This window comes from Dreissena polymorpha, chromosome 1 (assembly GCF_020536995.1).
Source record: "Dreissena polymorpha isolate Duluth1 chromosome 1, UMN_Dpol_1.0, whole genome shotgun sequence".
NCBI classification, from domain to species: Eukaryota; Metazoa; Mollusca; class Bivalvia; order Myida; family Dreissenidae; genus Dreissena; species Dreissena polymorpha.
Window position 1 is genome coordinate 126164922 of NC_068355.1, and position 12308 is coordinate 126177229.

The 12308-nt window shown below is 35.7% G+C and overlaps 1 protein-coding gene across 2 annotated transcripts; it reads left to right on the forward strand.

Moving 5' to 3' along the window:
• Nucleotides 1–2383: 2383 nt before the first annotated feature.
• Nucleotides 2384–11761, forward strand: LOC127866973 (centrin-2-like). Of its 2 annotated transcripts, none has more exons than XM_052407872.1 (7): nucleotides 2384–2727; nucleotides 4319–4516; nucleotides 5200–5353; nucleotides 5855–6071; nucleotides 6633–6715; nucleotides 8209–8312; nucleotides 10995–11761. In XM_052407872.1, exons 2-7 carry the CDS (start codon nucleotides 4349–4351, stop codon nucleotides 11193–11195), a joined length of 927 nt encoding a protein of 308 aa, XP_052263832.1. In that variant the 5' UTR covers nucleotides 2384–2727; nucleotides 4319–4348; the 3' UTR covers nucleotides 11196–11761. The 2 variants fall into 2 exon arrangements, with proteins under 2 accessions (XP_052263832.1, XP_052263823.1); XM_052407863.1 differs by having other exon boundaries at nucleotides 4322–4516.
• Nucleotides 11762–12308: the final 547 nt, after the last annotated feature.

Here is a 12308-nt window from a genome sequence, read left to right on the forward strand (position 1 = left end):
TGCCTCTGCGGAAAATGTCTATACATGTTTTCTCGTCAGTTATCAGATATTTTTTTATCAGCAAAACAAAATGTGGAAGGACAGGCTTTCAATACGAGAAGCTAGCACCTGCTATTGTATCAATGTAGGCTGGACCTGATTCTCGACATTTTGTAACCGGCTTTAGTATCATATATATATCATAAAAGAACATCACTTTAAACTTTAACAACATGTATACGACCATTTAAAAAAGGCGCGTGTTATGGGAAATGCTGTGGTTGTGCGGGTGGCGTCCAAGAGAACTATGACCGCTTGTTAATTCGAACGGTTTAAATCAGATCAATATGCAACTTTGTGATAATATTTGTGGGCGCTTAGAAACCACACCGAATGGAGCACCTTGAATTATAAAACAAGGCAAAGTTAACCTTTTCCGCTCTCTAGCTTTAACAGTTGCCATTTGATCATTATGAAACTTGGTGATAATAGTCGTAGGCATATCAAGGCAAAGTTCAATAACCAACCAGATTTCATGAAGATCTTTTGAACTATGGGACTTGATATATATATATATATATATATATATATATATATATATATATATATATATATATATATATATATATATATATATATATATATATATATATATATATATATATATATATTAAAATATCGCAAAATCAGACTTTTATAATGGGATCGTGATCATGCTAATGAAAATTAGTCAAAATTTTGAGGGAGTTTAATCTCGTCCAAGATTGTGACACTTGAATTATAAATACATTGCCAAAATTAGTTTTGTCGCGATTTTATTCCACAAGTTTTATTGTATCTTTATTAAATTAGGTCAACATATTTGTGTGTACTTAATCTCAGCCAAGTATCATAACAAGTCTCATCACATCAAGCACTTCAGAATTATGGCCCTTTAATCGTCCGAAATTTTTCCGAATTAATGTTGTCCGCTCTCCAACTGAAATAGTTGTAAACGAATAATCATCAAACTTGATCAGTATTACCAAGACATATAAACTGGCGTAGTATGTGAGAAGCGTGCAGTCTCTATTTATGAATGTCTATCGAACAGTTTTGGCATTAAAATAATTTTGTGTATACATTTAAATTCAATTTATCAATATTTTGAATGCCGAAAGCGTATTCTAAACGTGTAGTCGTCTAGCGCAAACACGTCGTTCGTAATTTTCGGACTGCACAGGCTAATCTGGGACGAGACTTAAAGAACAGGCATTAAACCCCGTTTTATTTCCAAAGCGAGGCTCATTTACAGTTTTTTGGTGCATGTATATACAAAATTTTCACAGCTGAAAGATTCTTAACTGTTATTTTCCATGTGACTTCAAATTTAGTTACTGCATCTGATATCAACTAATACCACGTGAATGTTTGAAAGCTTTCTATGAACATGATTGCTGTATTGTATTTTCTATGTAGAACCCTTATTCAAAATAGTAACAAACACAGAATAAACTGTTTGTTTAAACACTGAAGTCGATATTTAAACAGACCACGTTTACAATTGACGGAACAAATGCATTATTGATAACAAATTGTTTCCAATTGGGTTTAATTCAATTGGTTTACATTTATCTGTGAGCAAATACCGGTGCCGTAGCGCTGTAACCGAGTTCTGAATGCGATCTTTGCCAGTATCGCTCCATTCTGTATACAGTATAATCAATTGATTACCGGTGTATCCGAGCTGAAATACCTTTAAAGAGACTTTTTCACACATTTTCAAATGTACAATTTCCAAAAATTGTCAACGATTGAAAATTAAATGTATGCTTTATTCAAACAACACTCTCGGGCTGAAAAATATTAAAAATGTGGCTAGTTTATTTTTAATCATTAATCGAAATTAGTAAAATTATAACACGTTATGTAACCCCTTTCAGAGACAATATGGAAAACCCGAGTTATACCAACATATCAAAAGACATTGAACACCAAAAGCCTCAGTAGTCCACTGATAGTGCGTGAGACTTCCTCCTAAGAGTCCCGGGTTCGATCACTGGCGAGGGCAATTTTTTTAACTTCAATCTTTTTCGTGCTTTTATATGTATATCACAATATAACAATGTTTACACAATTGTTTTATACGGATGTTAATAGAAAACATCATGTTATATTTTCTCTCTGTAAATATCGTACACGATTTTACTTCTCATAAATATAAATGAATCGTTTCCTTTTTAAATAAAAGCAACACAAGCGCGCAATAAGTATAATCTCATAAAAGTTAATAGACGTCTGGTAATGTGAACACCATTAACGATGCATATGTAAACAAACAATAATTCATGTAAACATAAGCAGTCGGAAGGTTACGGACGTTACTGCTTGCAAACCAGTGATATTATAACTGTGTGGTATAAATTGTTGTTAAAATTTGTTTAAAGAAGTGATACTACAGCTTTAATTTAATTAAATTGTCAATGCGTGTTTACAGAGTATCAACGTTTACAGGGTTACATATCAATGTGTGCAGCAAGAATATTTGATAGCATCATAATATGTTTTAAACTTTTAGTGGATTAATTTAAAGCGCGTGTCAACAAATTATGTTTTTGGAATTGTGTGGTGGATCTATAATGTTAACATTTACTGAAACGTATATAGTCTAACATTTAGAATCATTTCAGATGAAGATTTATCGTGGTACAAAATTTGGAAATATATAATACGTGAGTTCTTATTTAAGTGACGCGGAGAATAATCTTGGTATGTATAAACCATTAAAATAAATACATAATGTAGAGTGGCAGAAATTCAAATACACAATCTTAAGTCATTCATATCATGACGGATCAGTTCATTATTAACTACATGTGTACATCTAATTAACGAGCCATTGTTAACCGAGCGCCTATTTGCACATCGGATGTATTGGACTGAAACATTGTTCCGCTTTAAGTCTTTAGAATTTGCCAGCTAAAGATTGTTGAATGCTGATTGCATTGACATAATAGGTCATTTAGATGTATATTATCTAAACAATTTGTTTGTTTTGTAAGCGATGCAAAGTAAGGAAAAACTTTTTTCAGGTCAAAGATTTCTTTATATTTTATTCAGCAATATACAGGTAAATAATAAACATACCCATATTTATATAAGTATGCATATAAAGGCATGCAAAAGCGATGCATTCTTGTTTCATAAAATAAAAGTTCGGCATTTAAAAATGACTCATTTTCTTACATGTTAACATTTAGCACAGTGCAAAACTTTGTGTAAGATGTATACATTGGCTTTTGTTTCACAAACAAAACAACAAGAACAGAAGGTTGTATAAGAGTTTTACATCACGTTTGAAAGAAGTAGTTAGCGTATACTTAAGCTTCAAATTCACTTTAGCATAGCTTAGAAAACAAAGCAATAGAAACATAGTAAGATGTCTTCAACATTATAACGCGAGGTAGGACAACATGTTGGCGAATTTTGTTTAGAAATAAACTATTGCTGTTAAAAAAGAGCAAGCAAATACAGAGTAGTAAGGAAAAACGTAGCTCCAGACCACCCGGTGCAATCTGGTCAGGAGCTATGCCCTGCCCGCAAATGAAGTCACGTACGGTTTCGCGATCTCATTTGCGTAAGGAGTAGCTACTGCCAAGAAAACGCTAATGCATAAGCTGGTCTTGGGCTACGCTGGTCGCATATGACATAAGACCCATTTTCGAACGACGCGGGTCGATAATAATTAATTACACGGCTATGGTGTGCCATGGGCCCGTATCGGCTCACCATCGGCAGCACACCATGACAGTAATGTACCATATGTATAAATCATAACTTTAACTCATGACCTCTCCGTTATTTCGCAAAATGACGATTCCTCGTTAGTTTTCATTTGTGATTGTATTATATCTTTGCATTCATACCAGATAAATAAGATGTTAAAATCTGTATTTATTTCACACAATCAACGCGGGTCTTGTGTAATAAGCAAGTCGTGGATAATAGAAACATCGCATCGTCCGTTTGATGTATTTGGCAGTCTTAAACAAACGCCCACATTCTACTAAAGTATTAAGCACAAGATCCGCGGCAGCCATATTGATGTCAGTAATGAACGTCATTCTGAGTAAACACTGGCACGTGAAAGCGATGGTGTGCCGACTACCAACTGGTAACAGGAAGTAGACAAACGATGTGGACACGCCTTCTGCGTATGCCCAACATATGAAAACCGATAATAGATGAAAATCAATGTCATTGTGTTACTATTTATATTAAGGTATGAATCAGAATAATTCAAAGTGATATTTTAACATATTATTTAAAACAAACCATTAAATAATCATGTATATTTAAGCAGGCCTTTTGAGAAGTTATAAGCCAAGCAATGAGCGCTAAGCGGTCTGGAAAGAAGCTAAAGGCGCGCGTGAGTTTCGCGGAGGAGGACACAGAGGAGAAGCCGCGCACGCAGAAGGACGCCATGTTGGCGGAGTTGGATCGCCTCAGGCGCCGGGACGAGGAGCAACGGCGCTCGCAAGAGGAGTACCGGAAAGAGGTAAGCGCTTTGGGGGCGGTCGCATCTGGTTTGAGAAAGTAATTGGTTGAACACGACAACAGGCCTAAAGATTCGGTCATGGCGTTTGAATGCTCATAGAAAAAAGAGATCTCTTTCAACGTTCTTAGTTTTATCTAAAACTTTTCCGTTGGCTGGGATATGTATTTGATTAAGGTGACCAAACACACAAGGGTAAATTGGGATGTTAAGACTTCAGTACGCAATTTCGTGTATTGAAAACGTCGCACATATATATAATATATACTTTTTTTTCAATCCTTAAAAATAATTAATAAAAAATGTGTTATATTGGCACATTCAGCTTGAACGTCGAAAAAGATGTACTTATTTATTTGAGCCGCGTTCTGAGAAAACTGGACATAATGCATGTGCGTAAAGTGTCATCTCAGATTAGCCTATGCAGTCCGCACAGGCTAATCAGGGACGACACTTTTCGCCTTATCCGTATTTTCGTGTCGAAGAGACTTCCTTTAAACGAAAAATACCATTAAAGCGGAAAGTGTCGTCCCTGATTAGCCTGTGCGGACTGCACAGGCTAATCTGGGACGACACTTTACGCACATGCATTAATCCCCGTTTTCTCAGAACGCGACTCATTTATTTGTTTATTTAGTAGTTATTATAATTTAAAAAAAAACGCCACCTGACAAGACATTCTTCAGGAAATCCGTAAGGTGCGCGCGCAGATGGACAAGGAGCAACATGAACTGGGTCTGCAGTTGATCCCTGGTTCTCGGTTGAGCAAACAGGAAATCATGAAGAAACTGGGACTGGAGGAGAAATGTCTGCTCAAGGAAGAACGCACACAAATTGCCGGTATGTGCGTTTAATTAGACTTTCGTCGCTTCAAACAGTATTTCAGTAAGTAATATCAGTGACGACACTCTCCGCTTTTATAGTATTTTTCGATTAAAGGGAGACTCTTCTTAGCGAAATTCCAGCGAAAGTGTCGTCCCTGATAAGCCTGCACTTACTGCTTAGGCTAATCTAAGACGACACTTTGCACGACATGCATTAAGCATCGATTTCCAAGAGCGATGCTCGAATATTTAAAAAAAATAATATTATGAAAAAAGAGCATAAAAAGTCCTCCGGTAGATGAGGTTTAAACCCACGTGTGGATGGTTGTTAGTCAGCACTCAGATACAATTGCTTGCATCATGTACTCATAACGATTTAAGTACAGCGATTGTTTATAAAACTTAGTACGTTCTGTGTTTTTAATATTTTATCACGACTACTTATAAAGGCAAATGCCTGCACAAAATGCTCGTTTAGATAAGTAACATAATACGACAATGAACATCGCTATTTCAGCCGAGACATCTCAGATGGTCAATAACACTGCCATGAGGTACGGCCTGCACCACAAAAAGAAAGCACCCAACCTGGTCACATTGGCAGCGGACTTCGTGGCCGCCCAGAAGTCATCCAACGTCCTAGGACTTCCGGATCGCGTCGTCAAGGAGATGACTTTGGATGAAATTATTGACCTCAAGAAACTGTTTGACCTTTATGACGTTGCCGGCGCAGGGTTAGTGTATTAGGCGTGAAAATACAAAACACAGTCATTATGTGCGTGCATATTCATCAGCTACGGAATCCCGTTAAAGTAATCACCTTTAAATTGATGGATTTAAAACCAGATAATCAACGATGATAATAACGTTACATTATGATGAAGAAAGCGAGATTCTATGACGGTTCGACGAGGACTCACTTTCCCCATCGTATTTCTCTATTTTACTATTGCATGTTTATCATCATTGTACTTTTGGGATTTCATCATCGGACTGTTTACGCCACCATTCTGTCGCGTTATCGTTATTAGACTATCGCGTTACCGCCATCATTCTGTCGCGTTATTGCCATCGTATGCGGATATTTACTATCGTACTGTTGCATTATCGCAATCATACTTTTGCGTTATCGCCGTTATGCTGTCGAGTTATCACCATCGTACTGTCGCATTTTCGTGATCGTACTATCGCCATTATATATTAGTTTTATCGTCATTTATCTTTTGCAATATCGTCATCGTACTGTCCGGTTATCATTATCATACGATTTAGTCAACAATTTTGCAATGTTTCAGATATATTCGACGGAAAGACGTTCATAAATTGTCGTCAATTCTTGGCTTTCGATTCTCCAAACAATACTTCAACGAGTCACTAGGTTTGTAAAGTCGGATAGTTTTCTTTGTTTCAAATGTTAGTTGCCATCAAAGAACGAAATAAAGTGCTAATACCTGCAATGTACTATAAATATGGACGTATAGTCGGGTATCTCAAAGGTATGCAAGTCGAGTTGTTTATTGGCCGACCTGAACTTACATTTGTAATGTAATGTATGATTCTCGTAATATGATCTAACAAATTTGTGTGCAACATACATGAAAAATACTTGATTCTGCTTTACATCGATATTGTTTGCGTTGCTCACTTGGCGTTAAACAATGATGGGGTTGTCTGCGTCTATACATCTGAATCGATACAGGCTAATCATGGACGACACTTTTGCCTTTTTTAAAAGAAGTATTTTATTTAAAATATCAAGCTTATGCGGAAAGTGTCGTGCCTGATCAGACTGTGCGGACTGCTCAGACTAATCTGGGATGACATTTTACGCACATATATTAAGCCCCGTTTTGGCATAGCGCGGCTCAATTGTATAACCAGGGACATATACAAACAATATTGTTTGTATAGGTCCCTGGTATAACTCAACAATTCTCATAATAGAATATATGTTAAGCATAACGAGAAAACAACGCCTGAAGTATTTAATATCTGAAATTGATCATTAATCATAATCGTCTTTTGCTTATTTCCATTCAGAGGTGACTTTTGTATGGATTTGAAAACAGCATTTGGGAAAGTATCAAATGTACAGGACTGTGGAATAGCTCCTAAACTTGCCCACTTATATATTTTATAGATATATTTATATATATTTTAATGGTTGTTGATATGTTACAGTTTCGTTAAATTTGTATTTACTTCAAAACCTTCCAGTATTTGGACAACATCTCATCCAAATGTAATGTTAAATGAGATCATTGATTTTTATATTTAAATTAGAGCTTCGTACGGTACGAAGATGCATGTGTTTGGGAAAATATCGATTATTATGCGTATTTTTTAACGATGGCTATCATTTCGAAATTGGTTGTAATTTATAATGACGTTTTGACAGTATGTGAACATGTTCCATTTAATAATAATGGTGCCAGCTCAACTAGTTGCCATAAGCCATTGGCTACTACACGTGCAATGTGCTTGCTAAAGGTTACTGAAAATCTTCGACCTATATATGTGACCAGCTCTGAGAAAACCGGCCTTGATGCATGTGCGTAAAGTGTCGTCTTCGATTAGCATGTGCAGACCGCAAAAGCTAATTAGGGACGACAGTTTACGCTTTTATTTTACTTTTTGTTGAAAAGAATTCTCTATGTTGCGAAAATCGAGTTCATTCGGAAAGTGCCGTACCTGATTAGCCTCTGTGGACTTCAATATACAAATCAAACCTTTAGGGATGAATATTTATGAACAGTATTTGATATGCAAAAACAGTTTGCCTACTCATTCAGATTTCCTAGCGCCGACCTAGCTAGCACTTGATAATCATCGAACATGTATACGGTTTGATATATGGACTGGATGCTTCAGACACCCTGGTGAAGGATCCCGCGGGCAAGGTGACCTTTGTGACCTTTCTAGACTTCATCATCAAGGAGCAGCAGGGAAACGACCCGTTTGAAGAAGTACAGCAGGTAGTCAAAACGCTGAGAGCATAGAAAGATGAGGAACTTAGCTTGATATAAATTTAGTGAAAACCTTTAAGAGATAGATTTTTTAAGATAAAATTGAAAAAGCGCAATACTTTTAGAGACACTCTTTAAGGTTTCGATGTAAGGAGATTTTAGTTGCCCACAAAGAACCATGTTTCGTGTCTTCGGTCGCAAGGCGGACACCACAACCATAACACGATTGCGCCGTATGATTTTTAATAAATAAATTGCATTATGCCTTTATGGAGCAACTGAAATATGAATGGATAAACTAGTACATTGATTGACAAGGTTTATAGGTTAAGAATCATTCAAATCAAGACATCAAGTAATTACATACCTTAACGTGTATATGCCACTGGATCGCTCAGCTGGCTGATAGCAGCACTGCAGTGACTAACGTCAAAAAAACTCAAAATGCAAAAAAATACATATATGAAAAAGTAAAAACACTCCAAGGTTTCAGAAAATGAAATGGATGGGTTTAAAAAAAGTTAATTGTTTTGGATTTAGCAATTTTCACATTTATGTTTATTCATTCCTTTTCTGTTTGACTATTAAGTAACACGGTAACTGGTCCGCATATTAATATTCAGTCATCAATATCAACAAGGACAGCCTTGGACAAGATATGATACAGGAAGAGAAATACCCGAAGAGAAACGTGTAATAAAAAAAATGTTGATATGATTCCTCCACATAATTATTAGATAAGGAAAAGATTATTTATGTTGCCATAATATCGATATATAAAGGCTAAAATTTCAGAATTACCCTTTATGTATATTTATGAATATGTATGAAATTTTTAAGGAATTTTAATTACATTAATGCGCCGTATATTGAATCGATGTATATTTATATATTCATCATGTACACACAGATTCTAAATTGACAAATGATATGCAATGTGAAATAGACAATGCAAATTCAATAATTTCGTTCGAATACATGTGACATATGAAATATATTTTATTAAGCAGTATCTAAACGCGATAACGGTAGGAATACGCGCACGCGACAGTAATTACATGCGCGCAGGAAAGTTTTTACGTGTTATCTCTAACATGCGTACGAACATCTTACTAATGAAATAACAGGGACATATCTTTACAAAAAAATCATCTTTATGCCAACGTAAGTTACCTTTAAATCGACAAAATATAATTGTAACAGGTTGTTCACTGTCAAAATTGTAAACCACTTAAAAGGCACAAAATATTTTTAAGGTGCATTTTCACGTGTTGGTGAATTGGCAAAATTTAAAGAAAATGTTCCAGATCCGCTAATTTTCGTTGTATTTATGATATTTGGTAGGAAACAGTAATACTAAACATTTATTATGCTCTAAAGTATCCTTTATATGTATATTTTGACAATTTAAAAACCAGAAAATTATAAAGCGTTGCAACGCGAAACGATTAAACAATTTGGAGAGTTCTGTTGTTGTCGTTATACTTTGGATTTAACGAGGATTGTTGATATAAAGTATAAAATACATTACTCATTGTATGAGCTCGGATGGCCGAGTGGTCTAAGCATTAGACTTTTACTTTAGGGGTCAATGATTCGAGCCCAGTTGAGGGTTACTTTTTTTTCTTTCTGTAATTGTATTCTCGGTTTTTACTGGAGCTTTTTAGATCCAATTTTTACATTTATCAATATAAAGCATTTAACGGACAAACTTCAACACATGCCAAAATCTGTGAAGATGTCCCTTTAATTCCAATGCAAGGGAAGGGAAAATTGATTGAAATACTTACCAAGCGTTTGCTGTTACTATTAGTGACGAATGCTCCTGAACAATTGTTTAGACCCAAAAGAGTAAAATTGACCTTCAAAGTAAGGGAAAACAGGCAAGTATTATTTATTTTCAAACACAGAAAGAAGAACAATAAACCATGTCATTATGAAGAAAGAATTATGAAATGTGTACGCTGTACTTCCTCTCAGAGTTACTTATCATTATCTGAACTTTTGTAAGATCCCCTTGCATACATAATAAGAAATGCTCAAACATTTAAAAGGCTCTTTAATACTTTACCGGTATTAATTAAATTTTCAGACATGAAACATAAACCATGAGCGATAGCTTTATTAAGACTTAAGACAGATAGTTAGGACCTTGATTTGGCCTTTTTCATCTATCATTAAACGAAGATAAGGGGGAATGTCTTTAATACTTGAAATGATAAAAAGATCTTCACACAAGAAACGAACCACACACAAAAAATAAGTAAAAAAGGCAATCATGTCATTACTACTGACAAAGTAGTTGCTGTTCTTAAACTGTGTACTTCCTCTCAAAGCCCTCTATCAATGTGCAAAGTTATTTTTAAATACATTCAATACTAAGGAAGTTATACCGCGTACAATACAATTTTTGAAAGGGAAATAAAGATGTAAATCCTAAAGTGAGAGTTATGGCCCTTGTACTCTGCACTTCTCCTGAAAGCCCTATATCATTACGAAAAGTTTATTTTTAATGCCTTCAATATTTCTATGAGTCATAGTCCGCACAAGAAGTAGGATAGACTATTGTACGGACAGTTAATCAAATTACTATTATTATAAACCTTCCTCCCGGATCATAAACATGTATTCGAAATACAAAAATTACGTTTTCGATTTTTTTATATGACAAGCACGTCGTTTGCTTTTCAGTGCTTTCGGATTCTGGACGCAGACGACAAAGGTTACGTGACATTCGAAGACATCCGCAGAGCGGCAGATAGCACAAAGTGCGGCCTGTCGGAGCGGCAGATCCACGAAATGTTGGACGAGGCCGACACTTCCGGTGATGGGAAAATCAGCCTGGACGAGTTCACTATTATTATGTTGCGGACTAGTGCGTTTAATTTTTAGGCTAGACCAGAGAGATATTAATAGACGGATCCAGTGGAGTCTGTTAGCGTTGCAAATTACAAAAAGTTCACTAGTAATAAAAAGGAATTTGAAAAATCTGTAATATAATGTTAATTTTAAATCTGGAAAAATTCACAATAATTTTGAGTACAATTATCAAAATATAGCGACGTTTTGTAGATCAACACAGTTTCAAAATATACATTTGAAGCGTTTTTGAGTTAAGAGATCACCAAAGATCTGCGAGTGTCGAGTTGTATTGGCTAGACAACTATCCGTTAATAAAACGCATCTGAGACTTTTTATATGTTAGCCGCGTCATGCGAAAATGTATCTCATGCCATATACGACCAGTGTAGCTCCACATCAGTATGCGCATCCGACTTTATTTCCTCTAGCTCTAGAGTTTTCATCGAATCTTCATTACACTCTTGGAATGTTTGCTGACATAAAATGTACGATAGCAAGCCTATTCGTCTCAGGCACAAAAGAGTGATTAGCCTTTAAATATATACATAAAATTGCAAAATTCTCCGTTTCCACTCACTTACTCGGTCCATTTCCGTCGAATCTTCGCCAAACTTTCGGACAATATTTGTTGACAAAAATGGAGGTTTTGTTCGATAACAAGCCTAATCGCACAGAACACTTCAGATTTATTGCCCTGTTTTATACAGACAAATACAAACTATGCCATGTCAGCTCTCTACAATCGTTCTCTTTTCGTCGAATCTTCACTAACCTTTCCTGATATGGGATCTATACTGAGGACGGCTAATAAGTCAATCCATGATTGGTTTGATATGCATGGTTACATATGAAGACACGGGCATACGAACAGACATGTCAATCGTATAGTTCAGACAACAGTATAGATGAATGCGTGTCATTGTACTCATTCTTTCCTTGGGTCAGCTGGTTTTTACCAGTACCACGGCATTGGTGTGTAATTAATTTTTTTTTTAAACAAGAGAGCTATAATGGCCATTAAGTGCTCACCTGATTTAACAGACACCATTTGTTGAAGACTACTTGGTGAAATAGGTTTTGACACAGTTGATCCAGATTCAAACATGGCCTTCACATTTCCAAGACCTGGTGACCTAAAATTTG

Bases quoted from the DNA above. Each gene is read 5' to 3' on its own strand.
- LOC127866973 (XM_052407872.1), top strand. From the start codon at position 4,349: ATGAGCGCTAAGCGGTCTGGAAAGAAGCTAAAGGCGCGCGTGAGTTTC. The intron at 4,517-5,199 runs GTAAGCGCTTTG...GACATTCTTCAG, and splicing joins AAGAGGAGTACCGGAAAGAG to GAAATCCGTAAGGTGCGCGC. The intron at 6,716-8,208 runs GTTTGTAAAGTC...TGGATGCTTCAG, and splicing joins ATACTTCAACGAGTCACTAG to ACACCCTGGTGAAGGATCCC.